This window comes from Ochotona curzoniae, unplaced genomic scaffold, assembly GCF_017591425.1.
Source record: "Ochotona curzoniae isolate NIBS_2020 unplaced genomic scaffold, NIBS_Ocur_1.0 contig_4064, whole genome shotgun sequence".
NCBI lineage: Eukaryota > Metazoa > Chordata > Mammalia > Lagomorpha > Ochotonidae > Ochotona > Ochotona curzoniae.
In genome coordinates this window covers 6,110,611-6,124,049 of record NW_024466107.1, presented here as the reverse complement: position 1 = coordinate 6,124,049, position 13,439 = coordinate 6,110,611, and the positions used below count along the sequence as shown (strand labels likewise).

Below are 13,439 nucleotides of genomic sequence, written 5' to 3'. Positions count from 1 at the left end.
TTTTGTTTCGGTTTTCCGGCAATGCCCCTGCAAAGGTGACCGACTAAATCCTAAATTACTTCATGGCTTTAACCCACATGGGAGACTCAGATGAGTTTCTGAGCTATAGACCGGCCCCGGCCTAGCTGAAAGACGCTTCCTTGCAACAATGTGGAGGAATCCAACATGGGGGGAGGGCATGGAGGGATGGGGGAAGGCCCAGAGCCTATGAAACTGTCATAAAACATAACTTTAAAAAATGCTTCCTTCCCATTCTGCTTTACAATTAAATAGATTATTACATTTAACTAAAATACTTTCAACATCGCATTCTTAACAAACCTTGCTGGCAAGGGAAATTTAGACTATCACCCCACAAGTTTATATTTGTAATTTTTTTTTAATGTGTTTGAGAGGTAGAGACCTAGAAAGAACAGAGCGAGCTGTCCTGCGTTGGTTTACTCCTGCAGTTCCTACCACAGCGGCAGCTAGGCTGGGTTGCAGCCAAGCGGCAGAAGCAAAGCCCAGGTCTCGCACACAGAGGACGGGAGCCGCAGGCTCTGGGAGTGCGGCGTCTTGGTCGGTCTACACGTCGGTAACTCAAGTAGCTGATGTACTCGGTTACTCTGAATCCTTTCCCGATAAGAAACCTCATCCAATTACCTCGTCTGTACATAATTACTCTCGTGCTTTCTTTCATGGTTGGTTTCCACTTTTGAAATGAAAATCCACGTTTACTTACCCACTGTAGACATCTTTCCAGCCTGCCCAGAGTTAAGAGTGGCTTAGGAAAGTTGATTGACTCAAGGGTAATACTATCCTGGCATACTCGAGTTTAACTAGACTGCAAGTGAGCGGTGTACAATCCTGACAAGTCTGATATCAGCCCGGCTGTCAGAAAACTGACGCCGTTAGCTATTGACACTACGCCGACTCAAGTGTACTGTTAATGTGAAATGCGTGCCCTAAGCTATGCTGTGCCCTCTCGTTCAGTGCACAGTTCCCCCGCAGAAGCAGTGGGTGGCTCTGAAAAGAGCCTTTGGGTTTGGGGTGGTCGGTAGGAGGTGCGCTTCACTTGGCCTTGGCCTTGTGGTGGCTCTCGGTCTTCTTGGGCAGCAGCACGGCCTGGATGTTGGGCAGCACGCCGCCCTGCGCGATGGTGACCTTGCCCAGCAGCTTGTTGAGCTCCTCGTCGTTGCGGATGGCGAGCTGCAGGTGTCGCGGGATGATGCGCGTCTTCTTGTTGTCGCGCGCCGCGTTGCCCGCCAGCTCGAGGATCTCGGCCGTCAGGTACTCGAGCACGGCCGCCAGGTAGACGGGCGCGCCGGCGCCCACGCGCTCGGCGTAGTTGCCCTTGCGCAGCAGCCGGTGCACGCGGCCCACGGGGAACTGCAGCCCGGCCCTGGAGGAGCGAGTCTTGGCCTTGGCGCGCGCCTTGCCGCCCTGCTTCCCGCGTCCGGACATCGCCACGAAACAGCACGACACACACTCGGTGCTGCAGCAAACCGCCAACAGCCGCCCTTATACACACCGCGGGGCGCGAAAAACAAGGCGTCCCATTGGCTGCCGCCGCCTTTTCATTTGGACCAATGGGAACGCGACGTTGCCATTCCCGCGTCCTGATTGGGCCACACTGATGTGCGACTACCAGCCAATCAGACACAGCGCCCTCGCTGCACCTTATTTGCATAAGGAAAGCTATATGAAAACGGGCGTGGAGCGGGTGGCTCGCGGTTTTGTGTTGTGACAAACTGCGCGTGTCTCATCATGCCCGAACCGGCGAAGTCGGCCCCGGCCCCGAAGAAGGGCTCCAAGAAGGCGGTGACCAAGGCGCAGAAGAAGGACGGCAAGAAGCGCAAGCGCAGCCGCAAGGAGAGCTACTCGGTGTACGTGTACAAGGTGCTGAAGCAGGTGCACCCGGACACGGGCATCTCGTCCAAGGCCATGGGCATCATGAACTCGTTCGTCAACGACATCTTCGAGCGCATCGCGGGCGAGGCGTCGCGCCTGGCGCACTACAACAAGCGCTCGACCATCACGTCCCGCGAGATCCAGACGGCCGTGCGCCTGCTGCTGCCCGGCGAGCTGGCCAAGCACGCCGTGTCCGAGGGCACCAAGGCCGTCACCAAGTACACCAGCTCCAAGTAGACGCTCCTGGAGACCCGGAGACGCCGGCTGCAGACCCAAAGGCTCTTTTCAGAGCCACCACGCTTTCAGAGGAAGAGCTGTTGGCACTTAGCTCTGGGGTTGGGGATGTTGAATGTGTCGGTGTTGTAGGCTTGAAGTGAGGTTGGCAGTTTCCTAATCGCCCCTTCCTGTTCTGGCAGGGACGAGTGTTCGAGAACCCCGCGGTGTTTGGCTCTCTGCTTTATTGGCGTTCTATGACGCCCGATGGTGGGAAGGTGGGTTTCTGTATGTCGCTCTGTTGCAGCAGCACTACCCCCAGCGACTTGCGTTTACTTCCTAGCTGCCTATTCTTGGCTTTTTCCGGTCTCCGCTTTCCCCGGGGACGCCTTTCCGCCAGGAAGCTGCCGCTCGTATCCTAAGGGCCAGCCCGGGTCTTTGCTCCATTGCCCCTAGCTTTGCCCGGGCGGCAGGGTTGCTGGACCCCGAGGCGGGACCGTCCGGCCCTGCACCCCTCGCCCTCTCCTGGGAGGGATGGCGGGCCCGGGACCATCGTGCAGCACCCCGTCCGAGGGTCCCCTCATGCATAGTGAGAGTGGGTCGGCCTGTGTCCCGTTCCACCGCGGGGCTACAGTGCAATCCTGCCCTACAAAAGGTGTGAGAACAGTTCCTGCAGTGTCCAGTGTCCTAATTCTTTTCCAGAGATCCATGTGACTCCCCTTGTCCCTTGAATGCTCGCCAGACGTTGGAAAGTCACACAGAAGCATTTCTGCCTTGTAAAGTATTAAGAGCCAGCCCGAATTCTCCACGTACAAAGGGAGTTCTGAATACAAAATATTCTAAGGAAAATGAAAAATCGGTATTTTAAATAGGACCCAGGAAAAATAGAAAGTTGTGCTGTGGTTTTGGGGGATTTTTATCTTTCTAGTAGAAATGACATGTGTTTCCTTGTGATCTGTGGAGTTGCTAAAAATGCAGCTTTAAAATGCATTTCAGACATAAATTCACGGCAGGATTGCCCTAAGACAGTGGACTAGGACTGCGACGAAACTGCAGAGAATTTAGCCGGGGTGTTTGTGTATGTGTGTGCTCTTTTTGCTTTTTTTTTTTTTTTTTTTTTATATATTAAAGATTTGTAGGGGCCATGGCATGGAGTGGCCAAGCAGCAGTGCCAGAGCCCCATATGGGCTCAGCTCAAGTCCCACTTTCATCCTGGGAAAGCTGTGGAAGATGGTCCAGGTCTTTAGGCTCCTGCGGCTACAGGGACCACCTGGAGGAGGCTCCTGGCCTCTGGCTTCCAACTGGCTCAGCTCCTACCATGGCAGCTGTTTGAGTAGTGAACCAGCAGATGTAAGATCTTAAGATCATTATCTCTCCCCCTCTTTGTAATTCTGCTTTTGAAATAAAAAAAATAAATTTTTAACAGTAAATAACGTTTTAAAATATTTATAATCAATGTGATGTTAAAATAACATGATTTTTGGACTCTTCTGTAACTTACAGAGATGTAAAAGAAGGTGAGGAATGTCCAACACCCGTGTTTGGTGAATGAGGAATTGTGATTTTTAACAAAACAAAGCAAAAAATTCACAACATCCCTAGGAGCTACTGAGCGCCAGGGATACCGACAACCACGGCAGCCAGATAAAAATCGCCGTCCTTGTGAACTTTCTTTTCATTGGGGACGAAAATACTAAATGAAGAACTACAATGAACTCCATGCTACATACAGAATTAAGGAGGAAAAGGGGAGAGGTGGAGATGGCTGGGAGTTAAGTCGCTCCCTCACGCACTTAGCAAAGTCTTGAACACTAGCGCTGAGCCAAATACCTTGGGTGGACTGATTTATCCTGGTTCTCAACATCAGAAGCAGAGGAGAGGATCTTAAGCTGACAGGTTTGATACAAGCTTTATGGTCAAGACACATTTCCATTTATGGTGCTTGCTCCAGAAAAGAAGAAAAAGAAAAACATAGCAGAGGATGGTTTCGATCCATCGACCTCTGGGTTATGGGCCCAGCACGCTTCCGCTGCGCCACTCTGCTGCACCGCGAGGTTGGCCGTTTGAGATCACCCTGTTAAAACAATTCACTCCAACCTTTCTTTTTGGTTTCTATTTCAAACAACTCGTGTTTTCCTGAGGACGATCAGTTTCATTTAAGCCTTTAGCGAAGAAAATGAGTTCCCGAAACGCTGACCTCAAATATCCTGCGAGTCGATCGACGCCTAGCTATGTTAGGCCGTCTGCCTGCGCCGAGCTTCTGCAAGTGGCGATCCCTGCTTTGTACTCCTTCAGCCAGAAAGACTAAAAAACTCCAAAAAAAAAAAAAAGCAGGGAAGCAGGGATGGGTCAAAACCCGGAGAAAAGAATGACTCGGAAGTGTTTCACGGAGAAAAAAAGAACTTGTTGCTAGTGCATTGGCCGGGAATCGAACCCGGGCCTCCCGCGTGGCAGGCGAGAATTCTACCACTGAACCACCAATGCTAACGAAGGTTTCCGTTTGGCTGATTGTCTAAATGCCTTCGCAACTATCCTAGTCGCTGCTTCACTGACCTTTCCCTTCTTAGCAACCGGATCCTGAAAACGTGGTGCGCTGCGCCCCCCACGTGGCCATGCATGAGAAACGCCCTCACCTTTCTGGATTTGGATGAGAAAAAGGACCGCACTCCAACCAGGGTCCCGCCGCGTGCCCAGAAGGAGGGCCTGGGGGTGGGGGGAGGTCCGTAGGAGTTGCAATGGGCCCTTCTATGCTTTGCTGCCTTGGTTAGCTGTCCTTTATCTAGTCTCTGGAATGTTTGTATTGCTTGAGAAAGGTTCCGGTGTGCTCCAACGAGCCTTGGGCCACCTTTCTTTGCAAAACCCTCCTTCTCCCGCCCTGGGCCTCAGGGACACCTCTGTCACTGCTGATGGAGGCCAGACTTCTCCTGGCACAGTCCACCTGCCGGTAAATCCATAAAGTCCGTCTCCCAGTAAATTGCACTTTGTTCAACCTGGGAGTCCTCTCTCTCAGCCCCTTCTACCTTTGGCCTCTGGTTTTCCGCAAGCTAGGGGACTCATCTGTGAATCTTTTTTTTTTTTTTAAATCTTGACTCTATTTATTATTTTTTTTTATTACATTGCATCATGAGACACAGTTTTACAGGGATTCCTCCCTCCCCTCCCCAAACCCCGCTTCCCCACCCTCCCATGGTGGATTCTTCCATCTTGTTGCATTACCACATCATCTGTGAATCTTAACTTCCATGAAGAAAGGCGGTGAAGCTGGTTTTACTCTCAAAACTTCTGACCTTGACTGTGGAGGTGGAGAATGTTACCTGCTGTTACCTGCTGGGACCTGCCCAGCCCCAGAGGCAGGGCCACTCCGTGGGGACTCCCTTCCAGCAGCCGCCTCTGCTCTGCCTGTTGAACCTGCCGGACAGCACAGGGAGTTCCCACACACTGGGCTGCTGGGCACTGCGGTCTCCCACAGTGGACACCAGCTTCTTTATCTTCAGTCTCTTCAACCAGCTGCCCCCCTGAGGATTGTGAGCCAGACAGAGGGCACCTTACCCAAGGAAGCTGGGAGGGAGCTGAGGGGTCATGGGTTCTTAGTCCTGCCGTGCTGAAACCCGGAATGCCCTCGTGGGCATCAAAAGCCTGGGGTGAGCTTTCGTCACTTGTCACTTCCCTGCTGTTCCCGATGCGCAAAACACTGAATTCCTCCAAAACTCCGATCCCTCAAGCAGCATCTGCACTGTGTCTCTTTCCAGTTACCCATAGCACTTGCATCCTCTGGATTTCTGAGCCAGCTCTTGAAACGTCACTGTGTGAATAACAATTCAACCGGGTGTGATTCAGAATAGACATTGCAGGTTAGATTGTTCAAGAATATCCTCCAAAACAGCTTGGACGTTGTTAAATTCGTCAACCCCCAGGGAAGGGAGAGATCAGCTGCATACGGAAAAGAGTTTAGTTGTCGTTTGACTTGAGTTCACGTGCGATGCAGCATCTTGGGCAGCTGCACCACAGTGCTGGCACCTGGAAATTATTATTTCATATCCAACCAAATTCTTCCTCTACTTCCATTACAAGGAAGTATATAAGAGACATAGATTTTTGGATTGGAAGGAACCTTACAAGCCCTGTCTTGCTGTTTTCTTTCAGTTTGGAGAATTCTCCAGATAGACATTCATCAATTCAGACCGCTTTCTGTTTCCAGTGTTGATTTCCACATGCCTTGAATAACAACAGCTTTTCCTTGTCTCTTTTCTGGAAAGTCACAAGAATCAACTTCCACAAGACATTTTCCCCAAGGTTTGTTCACATCTTCCATTTTCTCTGCCGGTTTGGGTTGTGAACAGAAACGGCTGTTAAAGAGAAGAAATTCCTAAAGCAGGATTTAAAAAGGCAAGATATTAAACATATTACTTAATTCAATCTCCGCCCCATATAGATTTCCACTTCTCCCCGCTGCCAGATATGGTCAACTATTTGTTACAGTGTCAATTTTCTTGTGAGCATTTTCTTGCATCACGTTAAAAATCTGCTTCTTTACACATTGGTAAGGATTGAAACATTTCCAGAAAGAAAAAATCTGTACACATCTGCTCTTTAAACAGGTGCAGAAATAAATTTAAATAAATAGGTGCAGAGAGCTATTGCATCCTGCTGTGACACAAAATTTGCTTACTTGAAAGGCAGAGTTAGAGAGAGGAAGAGAATGAGAGTGGGGGGGGGGGAATGGATCTTTCATCCGCTCTTTCACTCCTCCAATGACCTCAAGAGGCAGGGCTGAGTCAAGCTAGGGACGCTTTCTGAGTCGGCCAAGAAAGGCAACAGGTGGACTCAATCGGCATGCATGTGGGCTGCCAGCCGTTTAACCTGATGCACCACAACCAGCCCAGACAAAACCTTTTCTGCTCTGTGTTGGACACATGGATGCCTCCAGCGATTCTTGCAGAGCCGCTGGGCTCTGCTCCAGTTCCCTAGTCACTGCTCTGCACAAGTATTTTAGCCCCCGCATGTGTCTCTTAAGATGCAGATCCCAGACCGAAAACAAAAAACCTGTGTTTTCTTACCAGCACTTGTGCCCTATTGATATGGGATTTACTCTCAATTGTGTTCCTACTATTTTGAGGCAAATAATATAAAGAATTCTATTAATTTATGCTAAATGTCAACTATCATTTTTATTTTTAGATGTTGTTTCTGACATCTAACTAAATTGTTTTTCTCAGTTTAGTGTCATTTTTAACTCACGAAGGCCGTCACCTTAGAGCTGTTGATAAGTGTGTGCTCTAATGGGTAAAAACATTTAAGTTCTGTGACAATGACACTTTCTAACGTGGCTGTATTTTATCAAGCTCCTTTTCAGTGATGTTTTGCAAGTAGATAAGAACAAATAGAATTGTGTTAAAATCTTGATCTTTGTTTCTCCATATTATGTAATGAGAGATGATCGCAAAATCTAAACAATCCAAATATTTTATACATATTTAACTCCCCCTCATTACATTAGACAAAGACAATTATGAGTTTACGGCTATAAATAAATGGATTTACAAACAAAAGCAACATATAAATAGAATGTTATTATGAATCACTTTAAAATTTAAATATATCAAACCAATTAATGACTCATTTTTCTAGAAAAAAATATTTTTATTTGAAATGCAGTTACATAGAAAGAAGGAAATATAAATAGATAGAAATAGAAAGATAGAATCTTCTATCTGCTTGCCGATTCTCTCCCCAAATGGCACTGCTTTGCCAGGCACGTTAGCAGGGAGCTGGATAGAAACAGGAGCAGCTGAGACTGAAATTGGTGCCTGTATGAAATGATAGCCCTGCAGGCTGAGATTTAACCTACTAAACTAGGGTGCCTGACCCATCTTTTTTTTTTTTTTTAATGTGGAATACCTTAATTTTCATCATTGTTATAAGGATCATTCTTTTTCTTTTTTTAGATTTATTTATTTTTATTGGAATGGCAGATTTACGTACAGAAGGAGAGACAAAGATCGTCCATCAACTGGTTCACTCCCAAATGACCACAACGACTAGAGCTGAGTTGATCTGAAGCCAGCAACTAGAAACATCTTCTGAGTTTCCCATGTGTGCGCAAGGTCTCAAGACTTTGGGCCATCCTCTACTGCTATTGCAGGCCAGGAAGCTGGATGGGACTTGGCGTACCCAGCACCCATATGGGATCGTGGTGTGTAAGTAGCAAGGATTTAGCCATTGAGCCATTGTGTCAGGCCCATGGATACTTCTTTAAAGGATATTGACATTGACTTTGGAATGACATCAATGTCTGCTTAACTCAGCATCAATTATTGGGCATGCTCTGTTTCAAACACTCTTTCATTCTTTTGCTCCTATTTTTCCTGTAATGCTCTCTCACCGGTAGACGTAAAAGAACAGGAAATCAGGAAAGCACTTCTTTTGATGATAAAGCATTTTCTGGGAATTCAGAGAAATGCCGATCTCCGGCTGCACCCCGACCTGCTGCCTTAGACACTGCAGGGTGCAGGGAGACCAGAGCCCGGTGCTAACCTCCCCTGGTGGAATGTCGATCCCTAGCCCCACCCCACCTGCTGCCTTAGACACTGCAGGGTGCAGGGAGACCAGGGCTCTGGTGCTAATGGCTCCGGTGGATGCTAATGTAACTGTGTAGCTCCAAGTTTTCTGCCTCACCGTGGTGTGTTGGAATCATACTGCAGCAAAATGTATCCTTTTCTGGGGAAATTTTAAGTTAAGCAGATGTGGTTTTTTTCCTATTTTTGAAGTTTTTTTTTTTTTTTTTAACTTGAAAGTCAGTTACAGAGAGAGGCTGAGAAAGAGAGCCGCTCTGTCCGCTGGTTCACTCCCCAAATGGCCACAATGGCCAGAACTGGGCTATTCTGAAGCTGGAAGCCAGCTGTTACCTTCAGGTCTCTCACTTGAGCGCAGGGGGCCCAAGGACTTGGGCCGTCCTCTACTGCCTTCCCAGCAGGGAGCTGATTGGAAGTGGAGCAGTTGGCCCTTGAAAGGTGCCCAGATGGGATGCGAGCACCTCAGCTGGAGAGTTAGCTTCTTATGCCGCTGCCTCAGCCCCAAGAATTATTTCTTGATTGTATTTCTCAGTTGCAACTCTTTGTTTCTTCTTCTTATTATTTTTTTAAGATGTATTGGATAGAAAAAAACTGAGGAAAAAGAAGGATGCTGAAGAACTAGTTAACTGTGGTGTAGCAAGCAACAACAAAAAAACCATTCCCAGGGTCTGAGTGTTTTTCTTCAGCCCTCTGAGTCTTGCACGTTATCAGAACGAAGAGCAAAAGAAGCATAAATCATGACCTATGTTGCCTCAGACGGACTAGAGTTGATCAGCTTTCCTTGCAAGAGAAAAATGCATTCAGCAAGCAGGGGCCTCCAATATATGATGTGCTTCATAATGCAGAATGAAATGTATAGTGAGGAAATCATTCAAAGGGTCAAGAAATGTGTTTGAGTCGGGTCTAAAACATAGCTATGGCTTTATGAGGAAGAAGGGCTGGAATAGAACTCCCACTTAGAACTACAGAGACAAAAGAATGGAAGATCTGAGTGGAAGTATGCAAAAAAAAAAAAGAACCCTGACATGTGCTTTATGCTACGCTCTATGCAAGAATATGAACATTCCAGCTGTGGACTTTACACCTATAAACAAAAAGGGAGGGCCAAGGGTGGTTTTACGGATTCTTTTGGAGACTGGATTATCTGCTATAAAAATGTGTGTGTGAAAGAGAGAGAGAGAGAGAATATGGACACATCTGTGCATGCATCAAGATTTTCTGAGAAAAAAAGTTCCTAAACGAAGACTTTTCCCCACATACACGAAGCAGTGGAGTACAATTTGATACCTTCATGATTTCAGGGGGACGCTGTTTGGGGGGGATCATGAACGACTTGTGCCACAAATATGTTTCAGCACCAGATACAAATGTTATTTGAATCTTATTGACATGTTATTTGAAGAAGATCGCCCCCTCCCCCCCCATGGTTCTTTTTAAGAACAATGCAAATGAAACCAGTTGCTGAGAATGAAATGATGCTACAAAGCAAACAGCGTCTTTAACAAGGTCTATCACTCGTGCTGGCATCTTATTTCTTGGCTAAGACCCTTGCAACCAACCTCTGAAAAGCACCTTTGACCTCCTTGTTTCTGAGAGTGTAGATGAGGGGGTTCAGCATGGGGGTGATGATTCCGTAGAAAAGGGAGACCATCTTCCCCCGGTCCTTGGAGGCAGGCGACGGTGGCTGCAGGTACATATAGATGGCCGTCCCATAAAACAGCGTTACCACAATGAGATGGGAGCCACACGTCCCGAAGGCCTTCCGCCGGCCTTCTGCAGACTGGATCCTCAACACCGCTTGGACAATAAAAGCATAGGATATGAGGATGAGCATCACAGGTATCAAAAGGAAAAGCACGCTGATGAAGAACAGCTCGGCCTCGTTAGCGGTGGTGTCCACACAGGACAGCTGGAGCAGTGCCGGCACTTCACAGAAGAAGTGGTCCACTTCTTTGTGACCACACAGAGGCATCTGGAGGGTCCAGGTGGACTGCAGCACCGAATTGCTGAAGCCACTCGCCCAGGATGCGGCGGCCAGCTGCAGGCAAAGCCTTCGGTGCATGATGACCGAGTAGTGAAGAGGCCGGCAAATAGCCACAAACCTGTCCAGGGACATGACGCCCAGCAACAGGCATTCGGTGGAGCCCAGTGCCAGGAAGATGAAGAGCTGGGCCACGCAGCCGCCGTAACTGATGACCTTGCGGGGGCTGCGAATGTTCACGAGCATCTGCGGGACTGTGCTGGTGGTGTAGCAGAGATCCAAGAGCGAGAGGTTGGTGAGAAAGAAGTACATGGGGGTGTGGAGCCTGGAGTCGAGGCGGGAGAGGATGATGATGGCCGTGTTGCCCAGGATAGTCAGCATGTAGGAGACCAGAAACACCACAAACAGCGGCAATTCCAGCCATGGTCGATCGGAGAAACCCAACAGAATGAACTCTTGCGGTGCGCTCTCGTTGACCCAATTCATGTTCAGTGGGTTCACTTTTGGTTTCCTCAAACAGAAAACATCAGTAAGTTAACACACATATAGGTACTAAGTTAGTTACTTATAATCATTTTTCCCCTAGTGACTCGCTTGAACTTAAGGTTGAGCCATGGAGTGGACTTCCTATGGAGTGGACTTCCGGTGCAGCTGTTAAAGTCAGCTGTTGGGAAGCCCAGATCTCACATTCCGGCTCTTAACTGCAGCTCCCTGCTGATGTAGGTGACTCCACAGGAGCCTGGGTGCCTGTCACCCATGTGGGGGACCTGGGTTGCGTTCCTGACTTCTGGCTTCAATCTGGTGGAGCTCAGCCTTAGCAAACATTCCGGGGGAGGATTGACAGTTGCCCGTCCATCCATCTCCCTCCAGGTTGGACCCTCTGCCTCTCAAATAAACACCTAATCTTAAATGTGAAAAATGTTTTGCTGCCAAATACAAATATTAAACAGACATATTCCAAACTGCTCAATTATAACAGCGTAAACAGATTCATTTTCAACATTTCTGAGAGCTATCCCCAGGTTCTATATTGGCAGCATTTATCTTTTGTCATTTGCTTGCTTTGCAAATGCATGTTTTCTTGTTAGGCAGATGTAGGCAGCGTTCCTGCTATTTGAAATGATCCCAGTGTCTCCTCGGCACCAGGGAGATTTCCTGGTTATAGTAGTCAGTTACAACCGCTTACGTTCTATTTCTCTTTCTTAACTCCTGAGAGCTCCAGCTCAGCAAAGCTCTCTGGTAAGTCATCAAGAACCGGTTCAGGAGACACGGCCTGTCCCTTTTAGAAGCTCATAGAGTTTGGATAGGATTCTTTCACAGTGTGCTGCTCGGAGTCACCAGGCTGGGCTGGCATACCTGCCTTTCTTAGTGGTTACATTGCCTGAGGTTTCCTGCCCATGGCCTTCAGGCTCCTCATTTGTGAAATTCTAATCGTTCATCCATGGATGCCATCCAGGCTCTAGGACAGTGAAAGCAACCACGGTGATCCAAGGCCTAAGGTGCTCAGAAAAGAATTTTACTCAAGATTTCCGGGACATTACATTTCCCAGGCTACCAATGGACATGCCTCTGTTTCTTGAAACTCAGCTTGCTTTTCCCTCTTTCATCCTCAGACCATCAACCCCAACAACAGAAGAGTCAGCTACCTTGGGATGTGAAGAAGGAATGAGACCTTCCCTGGGGGTTGCCTTGGCTCGGTGCCTGGCAGAGGAAAGCACAGACAACTAGGAACCTGGAGCAGCGAAGCAAGAACCCAGTGACTTGGTGCAGAGGCCATGCAGAGCCCTAAACTTCCAGCAGGTGTAGGGTCCACGGCTACAATCCCAGAGGATGCCTAATGCAACACTCTGGATTATCTTATCATGACCAAAATATGCATTTCCCCATTGTACGCATGCTCATCCGAATGTTACTAATCTGTGTTTTATATATATATGTAATATATGTAATATGTAAATAATGTGTAATAATAATAGTGATATGTCAATAAAAATGTTATTTTACCCATTGCAGAAGAAAACCTTGCTTTTAGGAAACAGCAATGGGGAATATTAAAGCAGACATAAACTGACTTGTCTTTTGTTCTACTTTTCAATAGGCAGACGTTAGTTTTGTAATACATTTTTAAATCATGCCACTCTCCCATCTTGCCTGGGCACTCTATCCTCAGATCAGCATTATTTTAGTTGAAACTTTGATCCTCATATAATTGTAAATCTTTACAAGACACTGAAAAAATGCCTGAGAATTAATGAACGATTTAGATTTTTCCAGTTCTACATACTTCCTAAAAGTTCAGCCAGAATCCACAAAGAACTTCTTGGCAGGATGAATTGTGGCAGCATTTTGCATCTAATGGGCCAAAAAAAAAAAAAAAATAACAACCGAAGAGTGCAGGGACCAGGCAATTGGCGTGAGTGGAGACTCACAGCTTCAGAGCCTCTGTGAGCTGCTCCAGTGTGAACAGACCCTCCAAGCCCACACTCGGGTGACAGCAGGGCCTCCATTAACTCAGACCTGTGAGTTTATCCTTGTCAACCCGACAGGGTTGCTGTTTGGGTAAATTTTGAGGCCTCTCTTGGTGCCACTACCCAGCCTGTCTGTCATCCATGGAGGACATTTGGAGGTGCTTTGTCCCCTCCAAAGCCAGACATTCCATCTGGCATCTCTGCTTAGGACTCAAAGACTGTCCAAGGAGTTCTTTCTGCTAAGGATCACAGAAATGGGAAAGAATTAAAGTTAACATTCTTTCATCAGTGGATGCCCTCACTCTGACTCGGTAC

The 13,439-nt window shown here is 47.6% G+C and overlaps 3 protein-coding genes and 2 non-coding genes across 5 annotated transcripts; 1 reads left to right on the top strand and 4 right to left on the bottom strand.

Annotated features, from left to right (window-relative positions):
* Nucleotides 1-1,028: 1,028 nt before the first annotated feature.
* LOC121159004 (histone H2A type 1-H-like) lies at nt 1,029-1,462 on the bottom strand. The gene has a single exon (XM_040983983.1). The coding sequence runs from the start codon at nt 1,441-1,443 to the stop codon at nt 1,051-1,053; it is 393 nt and encodes a 130-aa protein (XP_040839917.1). The 5' UTR covers nt 1,444-1,462; the 3' UTR covers nt 1,029-1,050.
* Nucleotides 1,463-1,720: 258 nt separating this feature from the next.
* LOC121159003 (histone H2B type 1-C/E/F/G/I) lies at nt 1,721-2,128 on the top strand. The gene has a single exon (XM_040983982.1). The coding sequence runs from the start codon at nt 1,747-1,749 to the stop codon at nt 2,125-2,127; it is 381 nt and encodes a 126-aa protein (XP_040839916.1). The 5' UTR covers nt 1,721-1,746; the 3' UTR covers nt 2,128.
* A 1,947-nt stretch (nt 2,129-4,075) lies between these two features.
* Nucleotides 4,076-4,147, bottom strand: TRNAM-CAU. The gene has a single exon. It is a non-coding gene; the product is annotated as a tRNA-Met (tRNA).
* A 369-nt stretch (nt 4,148-4,516) lies between these two features.
* TRNAG-GCC lies at nt 4,517-4,587 on the bottom strand. Its single transcript has one exon. It is a non-coding gene; the product is annotated as a tRNA-Gly (tRNA).
* A 5,616-nt stretch (nt 4,588-10,203) lies between these two features.
* Nucleotides 10,204-11,151, bottom strand: LOC121159002 (olfactory receptor 2B2). Its single transcript, XM_040983981.1, has one exon. The coding sequence runs from the start codon at nt 11,140-11,142 to the stop codon at nt 10,204-10,206; it is 939 nt and encodes a 312-aa protein (XP_040839915.1). The 5' UTR covers nt 11,143-11,151.
* Between the last annotated feature and the right edge of the window lie 2,288 nt (nt 11,152-13,439).

Excerpts from the sequence above, each read along its gene's own strand:
- LOC121159004 (XM_040983983.1), bottom strand. The coding sequence starts at position 1,443 with ATGTCCGGACGCGGGAAGCAGGGCGGCAAGGCGCGCGCCAAGGCCAAG.
- LOC121159003 (XM_040983982.1), top strand. The coding sequence starts at position 1,747 with ATGCCCGAACCGGCGAAGTCGGCCCCGGCCCCGAAGAAGGGCTCCAAG.
- LOC121159002 (XM_040983981.1), bottom strand. The coding sequence starts at position 11,142 with ATGAATTGGGTCAACGAGAGCGCACCGCAAGAGTTCATTCTGTTGGGT.